This window comes from Pleurodeles waltl, chromosome 7 (assembly GCF_031143425.1).
Source record: "Pleurodeles waltl isolate 20211129_DDA chromosome 7, aPleWal1.hap1.20221129, whole genome shotgun sequence".
Classification (NCBI taxonomy): Eukaryota; Metazoa; Chordata; class Amphibia; order Caudata; family Salamandridae; genus Pleurodeles; species Pleurodeles waltl.
The window spans coordinates 908,933,835-908,951,418 of NC_090446.1; the positions used below are offsets into that span (position 1 = coordinate 908,933,835).

The 17,584-nt window shown below is 44.8% G+C and overlaps 1 protein-coding gene across 9 annotated transcripts in view; it reads left to right on the top strand.

Annotated features, from left to right (window-relative positions):
- Positions 1-17,584, top strand: part of TCOF1 (treacle ribosome biogenesis factor 1) — a 437,876-nt gene that overhangs the window by 111,622 nt on the left and 308,670 nt on the right. For 4 of the 9 annotated variants that reach the window (XM_069199543.1, XM_069199548.1, XM_069199544.1 and 1 more), the window contains exon 8: positions 6,631-6,879. The exons of the other annotated variants lie outside the window; for them this stretch is intronic. In XM_069199543.1, the coding sequence (XP_069055644.1) occupies positions 6,631-6,879 (249 nt within the window). The remainder of the gene's footprint in view (positions 1-6,630; positions 6,880-17,584) is intronic. 9 annotated transcript variants of the gene reach the window in all.

Genomic DNA, 17,584 nt, shown 5'->3' on the forward strand with positions numbered 1-17,584 from the left:
CAAAGCCATGGGCGCACTCTACTCCCCGCAGAGCAGAGGCACATTTCGGAAAACACCTTTTAGGGGAGGGTTTCGAGGTCAACCCACAGAAACCACAACCTCACAAACAAGGCCTACTTACCAGGGTCAGTATCAGAGGGGAGGTTTTCGGGGGGCAATATAGAGGGGGCCAATTCCCAAAAAATCGAGAAATTCGAAGGCCCCAAAACCCCTCAAAATAAACAGTGACTCACAAGTCACACACCCCATCACATAACACCTGTGGGGGGAAGCCTAAGACAATTTTACAAACTTTGGGAGGAAATTACAACAGACACTTGGGTCTTAGCAATTATCCAGCATGGTTATTGCATAGAATTTCGCCAATTCCCTCCAAACGTCCCACCGAAAACACACAATATGTCAAAATAACATATAGATCTTCTAGGACTAGAAGTTCAAGCATTGCTACAAAAGGACGCAATATAATTAGTACCAATTCAACAAGAAAACACAGGAGTTTACTCACTGTACTTTCTAATACCCAAAAAGGACAAAACTCTGAGACCAATACTAGATCTCAGAACACTAAATACCTACATAAAATCAGACCACTTTCACATGGTCACGTTACAAGACGTAATCCCACTGCTCAAACAGCAAGACTACATGACAACATTAGATCTAAAAGATGCGTATTTCCATATACCAATACATCCTTCAGACAGGAAATACCTAAGGTTCGTATTCCAAGGAATACATTACCAATTCAAAGTGTTGCCATTCGGAATAACAACTGCGCCAAGAGTTTTTACAAAATGCCTGGCAGTAGTAGCTGCACAGATCAGAAGGCAGCAAATACATGTGTTCCCGTACTTAGACGACTGGTTAATCAAAACCAATACGCTAAAACAGTGTTCACAGCACACAAAATATGTCATACAAACCCTTCACAGGCTAGGTTTCTCCATCAACTACGCGAAGTCACACCTTTTGCCGTGTCAAACACAGCAATACTTAGGAGCGACAATCAACACAGCAAAGGGGATTGCCACTCCAAGTCCACAACGGGTTCAAACATTTCACAAGGTAATACAGGCCATGTATCCAACACAAAAGATACAAGTCAGAATGGTAACGAAACTACTAGGCATGATGTCTTCATGCATAGCCATTGTCCCAAACGCAAGATTGCACATGCGGCCCTTACAACAGTGCCTAGCATCACAATGGTCACAAGCACAGGGTCAACTTCTAGATCTGGTGTTGATAGACCGCCAAACATACATCTCGCTTCTATGGTGGAACAGTACAAATTTAAACCGAGGGCGGCCTTTCCAAGACCCAGTGCCACAATACGTCATAACAGATGCTTCCATGACAGGGTGGGGAGCACACCTCAATCAACACAGCATCCAAGGACAATGGGACATACATCAAAGACAGTTTCACATAAATCACTTGGAAATGTTAGCAGTATTTCTAGCGCTGAAAGCATTTCAACCCATAATAACCCAAAAATACATTCTTGTCAAAACAGACATGACAACAATGTATTATCTAAACAAACAAGGAGGGACACACTCGACACAGTTGTGCCTCCTAACACAGAAAATATGGCATTGGGCGATTCACAACCACATTCGCCTAATAGCACAATTTATTCCAGGGATTCAGAACCAGTTGGCAGACCATCTCTCTCGATCACCAACAAACCCACGAGTAGGAAATTCACCCCCAAATACTAAACAATTACTTTCAAGTTTGGGGGACACCTCAAATAGATCTATTTGCAACAAAGGAAAACTCAAAATGCCAAAACTTCGCATCCAGGTACCCACAAGATCAATCCCAAGGCAGTGCTCTATGGATGAACTGGTCAGGGATCTTTGCATACGCTTTTCCCCCTCTCCCTCTCCTTCCATATGTAGTAAACAGGTTGAGTCAAAACAAACTCAAACTCATACTAATAGCACCAACATGGGCAAGGCAACCTTGGTACACGACACTACTAGACCTGTCAGTAGTACCTCATGTCAAACTACCCAACAAACCAGTTCTGTTAACACAACACAAACAACAGATCAGACATCCAAATCCAGCATCTTTGAATCTAGCAATTTGGCTCCTGAAATCCTAGAATTCGGACACTTGCACCTCACACAAGAATGTATGGAGGTCATAAAACAAGCTAGGAAACCTACCACTAGACACTGCTATGCAAACAAGTGGAAAAGATTTGTGTATTACTGCCAGAATAATCAAATTCAGCCATTACACGCATCTCCAAAAGATATAGTAGGATATTTACTACATTTGCAAAAATCAAATCTAGCTTTCTCTTCCATAAAGATACATCTCACCGCAATATCAGCTTACCTACAAATTACTCATTCAACTTCACTATTTAGAATACCAGTCATTAAAGCGTTTATGGAAGGCTTAAAGAGAATCATACCACCAAGAACACCACCTGTTCCTTCATGGAACCTCAACATTGTCTTAACAAGACTCATGGGTCCACCTTTCGAGCCCATGCATTCTTGTGAAATGCAATACTTAACGTGGAAAGTTGCATTTTTGATTGCCATCACATCTCTAAGAAGAGTGAGCAAGATTCAAGCATTTACCATACAAGAACCATTTTATTCAGATACATAAAAATAAAGTAGTTCTAAGAACAAATCCCAAATTTTTACCAAAGGTTATCTCACTTAAATCAAACAGTAGAATTACCAGTGTTCTCCCCACAACCAGATTCTGTAGCTGAAAGAGCACTACATACATTAGACATCAAAAGAGCACTAATGTACTACATTGACAGAACAAAACTAATTAGAAAAACAAAACAACTATTTATTGCCTTTCAAAAACCTCATACAGGAAATCCAATTTCAAAACAAGGCATTGCTAGGTGGATAGTTAAGTGTATTCAAACCTGCTATCTTAAAGCAAAGAGAGCTGCCTATTGCACCAAAGGCACACTCAACCAGAAAGAAAGGGGCTACCATGGCCTTTCTAGGAAATATTCCAATGAACGAAATATGTAAGGCAGCAACATGGTCTACGCCTCATACATTTACCAAGCACTACTGTGTAGATGTGTTAACTGCACAACAAGCCACAGTAGGTCAGGCTGTACTAAGAACATTATTTCAAACTACTTCAACTCCTATAGGCTGAACCACCGCTTTAGGGGAGATAACTGCTTACTAGTCTATGCACAGCATGTGTATCTGCAGCTACACATGCCATCGAACGGAAAATGTCACTTACCCAGTGTACATCTGTTCGTGGCATGAGTCGCTGCAGATTCACATGCGCCCACCCGCCTCCCTGGGTGCCTGTAGCCGTTTAGAAGTAGATCTTGAACATTTGTAAATATATTACTTTAACCTTTATTATGTACATACGTATTCATTCCATTGCATGGGCACTATTACTAACATACACAACTCCTACCTCACCCTCTGCGGGGAAAACAATCTAAGATGGAGTCGACGCCCATGCGCAATGGAATCGAAATGGGAGGAGTCCCTCGGTCTCGTGACTCGAAAAGACTTCTTCGAAGAAAAACAACTTGTAACACTCCGAGCCCAACACCAGATGGCGGACTGTGCACAGCATGTGAATCTGCAGCGACTCATGCCACGAACAGATGTACACTGGGTAAGTGACATTTTCCATATATGTATATCTATCATCTCTTTATTGCATACTCTCACGCCTACCTTACCCTCTGCGGGAAAACAATCTAACATGGAGTCAATGCCCATGCCCAATGGAGCTGAAGAGAAGGAGTCACTCGATCCTGTGACTCCCAACACTTATTCGGAGAAAAACAACGTATAACACTCCGAGCCCAACACTAGATGGCCGACGTATGCATAGCATGTGAATCTGCAGCGGAACATGCCACATGCAATTTTCCAAAAAAGTGTCCTATAGGTCTTGGTGTGCATGGAAAGTTTTGGGATGATCGGTCAAGCAGGGACAGAGGGGAAAAAGTGCTTTTCCCATGTTTCTTCCTATAGGTTCTTTAGACGCGACCACAGTCTGAACTGCAGAACTGAATTACACCAAATGTGGCAGGAAGCTAGATCTTGGTGCGCAGATCAAGCCTTTTGTGGTTTGTTGTAAATCTGATAAGTAGTTTAAGGGCTATTAAAGGGTAAAAAATATAGGTATATAGGGGCATAGATCCTCTGGATTCAACAGTCCCGTGCTGATATCTGATTAGCTGCCAACATTTGTGGATTTTTCAGAAAACTAAAACAAAAAAAAACAAAAAAGGGGCATGGTTCCCCTGTGCTTGTTTTAAGAGCCTGTGGGTGGGCCAGGTCCAGGAGCATATGGGGGTATTTAAAAAAAAAAAAAAAAAAAACTGGATGGGGGCCACATGGGGCCCCTCCTCCAGGGGCTTATCGAAGCCCCTGGGGCCACCACTTCCCTGGGGCTCAACATCACAAAATACGGAGGGGCCGCATGGACCAACTGTACATAGGGACCACCACTTCCCCCAGGTCTGCATATCATATAATGACTTGGTGGGTGGGTGCATGTGGACCACCTTGGCCCTAGTGACCATCACCTCCCCAGGGCCATAGACATTATTAATATCATGGAGCCCTCCTGGCCATATATATTCACGGGGCTCACCACCTCCTTGGGGATGGCCCATGCAGAAAAGGGGGCCGCACATCCGTGCTCCTGGAGCCATATATGCAGGTACGGCTCCTCCATTAGGGCGGAGGATTGTTGCCCCTCTGTCAGCAGCGGCAGCTGCAAAACTTTTACAAGGAAACAATAATAAACAGAGTTTATTATTGTTTCCTTGTAAAGGGGCGGGGTCATGGGGGTGATGAGTGTGAGTGCAGAGCACTCCCCCCCACAGAGCGCATGTGTGTTTGGCAGGCCGTCTCGGGCCGTCCAAACAAACATGCGCAGTAGGCTGTCTCCAGCCCAGCAATAATTGCTGGGCTGAAGGGAGCCTGCACAGGCTCCCAGTCTGACTGGGGGCATCCTGGCTTGGCGCTTCCAGACAATCCTGACGCTGCTTTGAGTGGCTGCAGGGCAGGCTGGGAGCCTGTGCCTGCAGCATGCTGAGGAGATGGAGGAATGGCGGAGGGGAACGGCATTCAGGTGGTGGTGGTGTTGGTGTTGGTGTTAGTGTTGGTTCACCGCAGGCCAGGCACTGTGGCCAACCCTCTCTGTGCATGCCAAAAGCCCTGCTTGGCACTGGGTTGGATGGTTAGTGAGGGTTGGCCAAAGGCCAGATCCTGCCACCAACCATGCAGTAGGAATGGCGGTAGTTGGATTCATGTGAAGAATTTAAAATTACTTTATATATTTAAAAAAAAAAAAAGACATTCACTGAAGAACACCAAAGGTTACAGTGACGTTATAGTTAGGGTCACACTTTAAATGTACAAAACCATAGAATTTGGTCATAAGATATCATGCATTTTCCATGTAGGCAAACTATTTCAAACTTTAGGTCACAATGTTTTACTTAAGAAAATTTCAATCTGAAATTTCATTTTGAGATATTGTTATACAGCACAGCTACTCATCCTCTCTGGTCCTCCGGGTGATCAGTAGTTGTGCCAGGTATGGCTTTTCTATGTTCAAGTAATCTTGTATGATGGCAGTGAGGCATTTACTAAATTTGTGTCTTGAAATTGTAACACCAAAGGAAAATCTAATTGTGTGGAAAATTCCTCTGTAAATAAGAAACCTTCATTGGAAACCAGAATCCTCTTAAAATCCTTTGTTGGAAAGTAGTTGTCATTATTTATGGAATTCTCAGACAACTTTCAACACTGAAGAAAATGGGGTTGTCTCTTGATGACATTGGTAACTTGTATAACTTTTACACACACAGTCCCAACTTTTATTTTTTTAAGTACGTTAGAACTTTGAAACAAGTGTGCTCATCCTTTTAAGCAGTTACTTCATTTTATAAGAAGTCTTGCTGTTTCAGCCATTTAGGTTTTTAAAGTTACACATTTCAAGTTGTACTTGGTTGAGGTATGTTTCTAGTGAATGAGAATGCTCAGATTTTGGAATGATGTTTAAAATCAGTTTGCTTTGGGTCTGGATATCTTATCCAGTCCTACTTAATAAAATGAACCCCTCTTCTTCTGCATGTCTGTCTTCTTGTACCCACTGTCTGGCTATTGACTATCTGAGTATTGTGTTGTAAGTAAAAATCAGCTGCTAAAGATGCATTGCTGACATCCTAGGTCAAATTATTACAGCTATATATCCCTGGCCACGCCCGCCTCTAGCAAGGGAGTGCAGGGGAAAGATTCTGCTCCCACAGCCCAAGATGTTGTCTAGTTCAGAAGGCAAGCAGGGAGCACCAGTAAAGTTAGCTGTGATTGTCACTCCTCTGGTAGGCAGATGCAGGCACAGTGACAGCTAGGATCAAGGGCCCCGATGAGTCCAAATAGATGACGTGCCGATTATAAAGTAGGTTTCTCTCTATTCTCCCTCAGTTTGTCAAAACACACTTATGCTGATGGACAGAACCACCCTTGAATGTACCACAACAGACCTATTGCTCATTTTATTGCTTAATCCTTTGTTTCTGCCCTGATGCCGTCAGATAAGATGAAGGTGCTTCTCATTAATTTTTATTTGTTTTAGACCAAATCATCTAATAAAGCCGAGCTTCCTGTGACACAAGAGGTCAAGGAATCATTGCTGAGAACTCCCTTAAACACCCCTGTATCCAGAAAGGTGCAGGGAGCTTCCAAATTCACCCCTAAGCCATTGGTGGCTTCTGTGTGCAAAGGCATGACCCCAGCGAAGGTGGCAGAGGTTTTAACACTTCAGGCAGGCAGTTCTGAAAGCAGCAACTCACGAGGAAGAGAGGGCAGTGAGAACAGTGTGACGGTGAGTCAGTTAATCAGTTGCGTTTACAAGGGGGTGAGGGGGGGTCATAGTTTTGATGAATAAGGCAATACTAAAATTCCTTGATACTAACATATGTTAGTACTTGGTTGTGCATCTCAGGTAAAAAGTGAATAAGTGAAATAGCCTTGAGCTAATAAACACATTATTTTGTATGGTCAGTTTGCTATTGGTGGCATTCAATACAAGGTAAATGCCTTTGCATGCTGTCTGATGTTTGTATCCTCCCAGAAGATGCCTTCCCACGAAATATACTTTTTAGAAATTAATTAACCTAGTGACAGCATACCTGACATAAATATGGTTACAGAGAACATAGTATTGTGACTATTGAAGACTGGGACTCCAAAGTGACCTAGTATTGCTGATCAAATGCTTAAAACAGTTGCTTTGACCCTAAGTGCCCCTCTCAAATCTTCTCAATCGCAACTTGCAAAAGTATGTAGCTTGGGGATACTCCTATCATGAGGTAAGTGGCACGCTGGGCCAGGGATGAGTGTTTGGTATACTCCACTTTAATGTGCGTTGTCTAGAGGCCCATTTCTATGTACACACACCATCTCTTCTGTCAAGAGCCATATCTGTGTAGATGGATATTTGTTTTCAGGCAAAATCGTGAAAACAGAACATCACAAGCTCATAATACCTAAAATGAAATACCAGAAAAAGTATGTTTCTATAGGTTTCTGAAATAGTTTTTTAGTACAGACTTGTGAACACTATGTAACAAGGACAGTTTTTTTTTGTTGTTTTTTTTGTTTAGTGAATGGCGTAGTCTAAAATACATTTTATGATCTGACCTCCATGCCATCATATAAAGTTTTGTTGAATAACACTTCTCTTGAATACTGTGGCAGCAGTTTCCATTGCAAGATCACGTTAATCCTGGTACTGTTATCTGGACTAATATCCCAAAGAAATAGATATCAATTGATTTCCTTAGCATTGCTCATGAAAGTGATATTCCCCATCACAGTTAACCTGATCCTACATTCCTCACCTAGCTGCAATACATCCCCTCTCATTAGTTACTGCTAAAACCAGGTTTAGGGAACCTCGTCTGCTAAGTGACATCTCAGCCAACCAACAGAGAGAATCATGAATGAAGTGGCAGAATAACTGAGCACATTGAAAACTTGATCAGTAGAATTGGTTCGATGGCATCTGTCGCTGTAGATACACATGTTCTGCAATAGCTCGCCATCTGGTGTTGGGTCGGAGTGTTACAAGTTGTTTTTCTTCGAAGAAGTGTTTTCGAGTCACGGGACCGAGTGACTCCTCCTTCTGTGCTCATTGCGCATGGGCGTCGACTCCATCTTCGATTGTTTTCTTTCCGCCATCGGGTTCGGACGTGTTCCTGTCGCTCCGAGTTTCGGAACTGAAAGATAGCTGAAAACGGAAGATTTTCGACGGTATCGTTGCGATATGGTTCGAGATAAACACACATGACGACGCATTGAACATCGAAGCGCTTCGGTGCCCTTCGGGGTAGATTTCGGCACACCGTCGGGGCCTAGTCGGCCCGACCGCGTGGAGAACAACGCCGATGGAACGGACCCCGTTTCGATTCTGCCCTGAATGCCACAACAAATATCCTTATACGGACCAACACTCGGTCTGTAACCTGTGCCTGTCACCCGAGCACAGCGAAGAATCCTGTGAGGCCTGTCGGGCGTTCTGGTCCCGAAAAACTCTGCGCGACCGTCGAGCGAGAAGACTGCAGATGGCGTCCACGCCAAAGGAGCATCGACAGTTCGAGACAGAAGAGGAACAGGAGGAATCCTTTTCCATCCAGGATTCAGACTCCGACGAACTCGACAATACAAAAACTGTGAGTAAGACGTCGAGATCAGAACTTAAAAAAGGCAAAAAGGCCCAGGGGACGCCACTGCCAACCGGCAATGGCTCAACCCAAATTACCGGTGACCAACAATCGGCACCGAAAAAGGCCCATTCAGTGTCGAGATCGTCCGACTCCGGTCGAGACACCGGCACGCAGCCTCCTCGGGACCGAGAGAGTGCTAAAGAGAAGCATCGACACCGAGAGTTCGGTGTCGACACGGATCGACGCCGAGACAGTGGCGCCGAAGACCATAGGGGCCAAGATTTTTCAGCACAAAAGAAGAGGAAGGTTACCTCGGAGCCGAAAAGACAAACAGGGTTTTCGGAGCCGAAAAAAGCACCAACAGACCCAGTTTCAGGCTCCTATACTGAAGAGCATTCTATGTCTTCACAAATGAAAAAACACAGATTCGAACAGGAACTGCAATCCACTGAAGTGGATCACACGCAAAAGCGTATCTTTATTCAGCAGGGGACAGGGAAGATCAGTACCCTTCCACCTGTCAAAAGAAAGAGAACACTTCAGTTTATAGCACAAGAGGCTCCTCAGCAACAAACAGCAAAGAAGGTAACACCTCCTCCCTCGCCTCCACCTGTAACTCCGGCTTCGCCAACTTACACCCCGTCACATTCGCCAGCTCACACCGCCATGAGCCACGATGACCAAGATCAAGACGCGTGGGACTTGTACGATGCACCAGTGTCTGATAACAGCCCAGACACATACCCAACTAGGCCATCACCACCTGAGGACAGCACAGCCTATTCACAAGTGGTGGCTAGAGCAGCACAGTTCCATAATGTGGAACTACACTCTGAACAAGTAGAGGATGACTTTTTATTTAACACCCTCTCCTCCACCCACAGCTCCTACCAAAGCCTGCCTATGCTCCCAGGCATGCTACGCCATGCAAAGGAGATCTTCAAGGAACCAGTTAAAAGTAGGGCAGTAACGCCTAGAGTGGACAAAAAGTATAAGGCGCCTCCTACGGACCCTGTATTCATCACCTCTCAGCTGCCACCAGACTCTGTGGTGGTAGGGGCTGCCAGAAAACGGGCAAATTCACACACTTCTGGGGATGCACCTCCCCCAGATAAAGAAAGCAGAAAGTTTGATGCAGCCGGGAAGAGGGTCGCTGTCCAAGCAGCAAACCAGTGGCGCATCGCAAACTCAGAAGCGCTGCTAGCGCGATACGACAGAGCCCACTGGGATGAGATGCAGCATCTCATTGAACATCTCCCAAAAGATCTACAAAAAAGAGCAAAACAGGTTGTTGAGGAGGGTCAAAACATTTCCAACAATCAAATACGCTCCTCTATGGATGCAGCAGACACAGCCGCAAGGACCATTAATACGTCGGTTACCATCCGTAGGCACGCATGGCTCAGAACGTCTGGATTCAAGCCAGAAATTCAGCAGGCAGTACTTAACATGCCAGTAAACGAAAAACTTCTGTTCGGTCCGGAGGTCGACACAGCCATAGAAAAGCTCAAAAAGGACACTGACACTGCCAAGGCCATGGGCGCACTCTACTCCCCGCAGAGCAGAGGATCTTATACCACCTTCCGCAAAACACCTTTTAGAGGAGGGTTTCGGGGTCAGGCCACACAAGCCAGTACCTCACAGTCCGCACCGTCCACCTACCAGGGACAGTACAGGGGAGGCTTTCGGGGCCAGTATAGAGGAGGCCAATTCCCTAGGAATAGAGGAAGATTTCAAAGCCCCAAAACCACTACCAACAAGCAGTGACTCACACGTCACTCACCCCCCCCACACAACACCAGTGGGGGGAAGGATAAGTCAATATTACGAAGCATGGGAGGAAATAACTACAGACACATGGGTCCTAGCAATTATCCAACATGGTTATTGCATAGAATTCCTGCAATTCCCTCCAGACATACCACCAAAATCACAAAATTTATCAAAACACCATTCACAGCTTCTAGAGATAGAAGTTCAAGCACTACTGCAAAAAAATGCAATAGAATTAGTACCAAGCACACAAATAAACACAGGAGTTTATTCACTGTACTTTTTGATACCAAAAAAGGACAAAACACTGAGACCAATTCTAGACCTCAGAGTAGTAAACACATTCATCAAATCAGACCACTTTCACATGGTCACACTACAAGAAGTGTTACCATTGCTCAAAAAACACAACTACATGACAACCCTAGACCTCAAAGACGCATATTTCCATATACCAATACATCAGTCACACAGAAAATATCTAAGGTTTGTATTCAAAGGAATACATTACCAATTCAAAGTATTGCCTTTTGGTTTAACAACCGCTCCAAGAGTATTCACAAAATGCCTAGCAGTAGTCGCTGCACACATCAGAAGGCAGCAAATACATGTATTCCCGTATCTAGACGACTGGCTAATCAAAACCACTTTGCTCACACAATGCTCAAACCACACAAATCAAGTCATACAAACCCTCTACAAACTAGGGTTCACCGTCAACTTTGCAAAATCCAACATTCAGCCAAGCAAAGTACAGCAATATCTAGGAGCCATAATAGACACGACAAAAGGAGTAGCAACGCCAACTCCACAAAGAATTCACAATTTCAACAGTCATTCAACACATGTCTCCAAATCAGACAATACAAGCAAGAACAATACTACAGCTCCTAGGCATGATGCCCTCATGCATAGCCATTGTCCCAAACGCAAGACTGCACATGAGGCCCTTACAACAGTGCCTAGCCTCACAGTGGTCTCAAGCACAGGGTCACCTTCTAGATCTGGTGTTAATAGACCGCCAAACTTACCTCTCGCTTCTATGGTGGAACAGTATAAATTTAAACAAAGGGCGGCCTTTCCAAGACCCAGTGCCACAGTACGTAATAACAGATGCTTCCATGACAGGGTGGGGAGCACATCTCAATCAACACAACATAAGAGGACAATGGAACATACATCAAACAAAACTGCATATAAATCATCTAGAATTATTAGCAGTTTTTCAAGCACTAAAAGCTTTCCAACCAATCCTAATCCACAAATACATCCTTGTCAAAACAGACAACATGACAACGATGTATTATCTAAACAAACAAGGAGGAACACATTCAACGCAGTTAAGCTTATTAGCTCAAAACATATGGAAGTGGGCAATCCACCATTAAATTCGTCTAATAGCACAGTTTATTCCAGGGATCCAGAATCAACTGGCAGACAATCTCTCTCGAGATCACCAGCAAGTCCACGAATGGGAAATCCACCCACAAATTCTAAACACCTACTTCACACTCTGGGGAACACCTCAAATAGACTTATTTGCAACAAAAGAGAACGCAAAATGCCAAAACTTCGCGTCCAGATACCCACACAAGCAATCCCAAGGCAATGCCCTATGGATGAACTGGTCAGGAATATTTGCTTACGCTTTTCCTCCTCTCCCTCTCCTTCCTTATCTAGTAAACAAATTGAGTCAAAACAAACTCAAACTCATTTTAATAGCACCAACGTGGGCAAGACAACCCTGGTACACAACACTGCTAGATCTCTCTGTAGTACCCCACATCAAACTGCCCAACAAACCAGATCTGTTAACGCAACACAACCAACAGATCAGACACCTAGATCCAGCATCGCTGAATCTAGCAATCTGGCTCCTGAAATCCTAGAATTCGGACACTTACAACTTAGCCAAGAGTGTATGGAAGTCATAAAGCAGGCCGGAAGGCCATCCACTAGACACTGCTACGCAAGTAAGTGGAAAAGATTTGTTTGTTACTGCCATCATAATCACATACAACCACTACACGCAACTCCAAAACATATAGTAAATTACTTGCTCCATTTACAAAAAGCAAAGCTAGCCTTCTCTTCTATTAAAATACACCTTGCAGCAATATCTGCATACCTGCAGACTACCTATTCAACTTCCTTGTATAGGATACCAGTCATCAAAGCATTCATAGAAGGTCTTAAAAGAATTATACCACCAAGAACACCACCTGTTCCTTCATGGAACCTAAACGTGGTCCTAACAAGACTCATGGGCCCACCTTTCGAACCCATGCACTCTTGCGGAATACAATTCCTAACCTGGAAAGTTGCCTTTCTCATCGCCATTACATCTCTAAGAAGAGTAAGTGAAATTCAAGCGTTCACAACACAAGAACCTTTTATACAAATACATAAAAATAAGGTCGTCCTACGACCTAATCCTAAATTTTTACCAAAAGTTATTTCACCGTTCCATCTAAATCAAACGGTAGAACTACCAGTTTTTTTCCCACAGCCAGATTCTGTGGCTGAAAGAGCACTGTAGGAAGTTGGCTCTGTATGTGCTATTTCAAAGTAAGGAATAGCATGCACAGAGTCCAAGGGTTCCCCTTAGAGGTAAAATAGTGGTAAAAATAGATAATACTAATGCTCTATTTTGTGGTAGTGTGGTCGAGCAGTAGGCTTATCCAAGGAGTAGTGTTAAGCATTTGTTGTACATACACATAGACAATAAATGAGGTACACACACTCAGAGACAAATCCAGCCAATAGGTTTTTATATAGAAAAATATCTTTTCTTAGTTTATTTTAAGAACCACAGGTTCAAATTCTACATGTAATATCTCATTCGAAAGGTATTGCAGGTAAGTACTTTAGGAACTTCAAATCATCAAAATTGCATGTATACTTTTCAAGTTATTCACAAATAGCTGTTTTAAAAGTGGACACTTAGTGCAATTTTCACAGTTCCTAGGGGAGGTAAGTATTTGTTAGGTTAACCAGGTAAGTAAGACACTTACAGGGCTTAGTTCTTGGTCCAAGGTAGCCCACCGTTGGGGGTTCAGAGCAACCCCAAAGTCACCACACCAGCAGCTCAGGGCCGGTCAGGTGCAGAGTTCAAAGTGGTGCCCAAAACACATAGGCTAGAATGGAGAGAAGGGGGGTGCCCCGGTTCCGGTCTGCTTGCAGGTAAGTACCCGCGTCTTCGGAGGGCAGACCAGGGGGGTTTTGTAGGGCACCGGGGGGGACACAAGCCCACACAGAAATTTCACCCTCAGCAGCGCGGGGGCGGCCGGGTGCAGTGTAGAAACAAGCGTCGGGTTTGTAATGGAAGTCAATGGGAGATCTAGGGATCTCTTCAGCGCTGCAGGCAGGCAAGGGGGGGGTTCCTCGGGGAAACCTCCACTTGGGCAAGGGAGAGGGACTCCTGGGGGTCACTTCTCCAGTGAAAGTCCGGTCCTTCAGGTCCTGGGGGCTGCGGGTGCAGGGTCTCTCCCAGGCGTCGGGACTTAGGATTCAAAGAGTCGCGGTCAGGGGAAGCCTCGGGATTCCCTCTGCAGGCGGCGCTGTGGGGGCTCAGGGGGGACAGGTCTTGGTACTCACAGTCTTAGAGTAGTCCTGGGGTCCCTCCTGAGGTGTTGGATCGCCACCAGCCGAGTCGGGGTCGCCGGGTGCAGTGTTGCAAGTCTCACGCTTCTTGCGGGGAGCTTGCAGGGTTCTTTAAAGCTGCTGGAAACAAAGTTGCAGCTTTTCTTGGAGCAGGTCCGCTGTCCTCGGGAGTTTCTTGTCTTTTCGAAGCAGGGGCAGTCCTCAGAGGATGTCGAGGTCGCTGGTCCCTTTGGAAGGCGTCGCTGGAGCAGGATCTTTGGAAGGCAGGAGACAGGCCGGTGAGTTTCTGGAGCCAAGGCAGTTGTCGTCTTCTGGTCTTCCTCTGCAGGGGTTTTCAGCTAGGCAGTCCTTCTTCTTGTAGTTGCAGGAATCTAATTTTCTAGGGTTCAGGGTAGCCCTTAAATACTAAATTTAAGGGCGTGTTTAGGTCTGGGGGGTTAGTAGCCAATGGCTACGAGCCCTGAGGGTGGGTACACCCTTTTTGTGCCTCCTCCCAAGGGGAGGGGGTCACAATCCTAACCCTATTGGGGGAATCCTCCATCTGCAAGATGGAGGATTTCTAAAAGTAAGAGTCACTTCAGCTCAGGACACCTTAGGGGCTGTCCTGACTGGCCAGTGACTCCTCCTTGTTGCTTTCTTTGTTCCCTCCAGCCTTGCCGCCAAAAGTGGGGGCCGTGGCCGGAGGGGGCGGGCAACTCCACTAAGCTGGAGTGCCCTGCTGGGCTGTGACAAAGGGGTGAGCCTTTGAGGCTCACCGCCAGGTGTTACAGCTCCTGCCTGGGGGAGGTGTTAGCATCTCCACCCAGTGCAGGCTTTGTTACTGGCCTCAGAGTGACAAAGGCACTCTCCCCATGGGGCCAGCAACATGTCTCTAGTGTGGCAGGCTGCTGGAACCAGTCAGCCTACACAGCTAGTTGGTTAAGTTTCAGGGGGCACCTCTAAGGTGCCCTCTGTGGTGTATTTTACAATAAAATGTACACTGGCATCAGTGTGCATTTATTGTGCTGAGAAGTTTGATACCAAACTTCCCAGTTTTCAGTGTAGCCATTATGGTGCTGTGGAGTTCGTGTTTGACAGACTCCCAGACCATATACTCTTATGGCTACCCTGCACTTACAATGTCTAAGGTTTTGTTTAGACCCTGTAGGGGTACCATGCTCATGCACTGGTACCCTCACCTATGGTATAGTGCACCCTGCCTTAGGGCTGTAAGGCCTGCTAGAGGGGTGTCTTACCTATACTGCATAGGCAGTGAGAGGCTGGCATGGCACCCTGAGGGGAGTGCCATGTCGACTTACTCATTTTGTTCTCACTAGCACACACAGGCTTGTAAGCAGTGTGTCTGTGCTGAGTGAGGGGTCTCTAGGGTGGCATAAGACATGCTGCAGCCCTTAGAGACCTTCCTTGGCATCAGGGCCCTTGGTACTAGAAGTACCAGTTACAAGGGACTTATCTGAATGCCAGGGTGTGCCAATTGTGGATACAATGGTACATTTTAGGTGAAGGAACACTGGTGCTGGGGCCTGGTTAGCAGGGTCCCAGCACTCTTCTCAGTCAAGTCAGCATCAGTATCAGGCAAAAAGTGGGGGGTAACTGCAACAGGGAGCCATTTCTTTACAAGCACTACATACATTAGATGTCAAAAGAGCATTAATGTACTACATTGACAGAACAAAGAACATCAGAAAGACTAAACAGCTATTTATTGCATTCCAAAAACCTCATGCAGGTAACCCAATATCAAAACAAGGTATAGCCAGATGGATAGTTAAATGCATCCAAATCTGCTACCTTAAAGCAAAAAGACAACTGCCCATTACTCCCAGGGCACATTCAACAAGGAAAAAAGGTGCTTCAATGGCCTTTTTAGGAAACATCCCAATGCATGAAATATGTAAGGCAGCCACATGGTCTACGCCTCACACATTCACCAAACACTACTGTATAGATGTGCTATCCGCACAACAAGCTACAGTAGGTCAAGCTGTATTAAGAACTCTATTTCAGACAACTTCTACTCCTACAGGCTAAACCACCGCTTATGGGGAAATAACTATTTACTAGTCTATGCAGAACATGTGTATCTACAGCGACAGATGCCATCGAACTGAAAATGTCACTTACCCAGTGTACATCTGTTTGTGGCATCAGTCGCTGAGATTCACATGTGCCCACCCACCTCCCCGGAAGCCTGTAGCAGTTCAGAAGTTACCTTCAATTTTGTACATTTGTATATATATTATTTAAACCTTTAATAGGTACATACTCACACATTTCATTGCGCGGGCACTATTACTATAGTACAACTCCTACCTCACCCTCTGCGGGGAAAACAATCGAAGATGGAGTCGACGCCCATGCGCAATGAGCACAGAAGGAGGAGTCACTCGGTCCCGTGACTCGAAAACACTTATTCGAAGAAAAACAACTTGTAACACTCTGACCCAACACCAGATGGCGAGCTATTGCAGAACATGTGAATCTCAGCGACTGATGCCACGAACAGATGTACACTGGGTAAGTGACATTTTCAATTCTATTCGTTTCAGCAGCACGCATATGGGTTGTTAAAACTCGTAAATATTGGACACATTCAACTTAATATATGGTGTTGATTTTCTGAGGCATACATTTAACAGCAGATTCCTCATCTTGCGAATTCAGAGGTGTCAAAGTGGATCTGCAAACTTTTTAAGTTGCTCCTGTGCAAGCACATTTGGCACCATCTTACTCCACAACAGCTTTGTCCCACTTATGGAAGTGCTGGCGTTGAGCTGCACATATGCCCCACCCCTATATGGTGAGGTTAGTTCTTTTTTATCTGCACTCTTTAATGGAGATCCAGAGCTTTGCATCCAAACATTTTTTAGTTCTACACTGACTTCCAAAATGGTTTGTCAATCACTATGTGCTCAGGGCGTCTCACCTGACAACTACAGAATTCAGGCCATGCCTCACTGGCATCAAAAAATCAGCAAAATGTTACCAGACCTGCAGGTCTGTTAACTTAAATAATCTGCTTCATCTAACTGTAATGCTCTTGACACACAAACTGGTTTCAAATGATGTAATCCTAGGCAAATATTTTAATTCACCGAGCTGCCATTTTCTTCATTATCACATTTTATAGAACCTTTAAATGCAGCATATCTGTAGGCTAAATGTTTGCTCCATATATAATATAAATCTAGCCGCATATAGGATCAACATGACCCCTGACTTGCTTCTTTGGGCTACTGAAATTATGCGATTGTACTGCTGAGGCAGTTTTTGCATAATTATAGGTGTGTTCCATTTGCCACAAAATCTATCGTCTGCTGCATAATCTGCAAAGTTTAACAAATTGTCTTTCTAGTTCAAACGGTTTAAAAGTTACTAAATGACAGCATGTGTTGCGGCGCAGAGAAAGGTCCTTTGCAGCCAGACTGGTCACCTTTCTGTTCCTAATTGCTACATTTAGTTGTTAAATTGGTACTTATGAGGTGT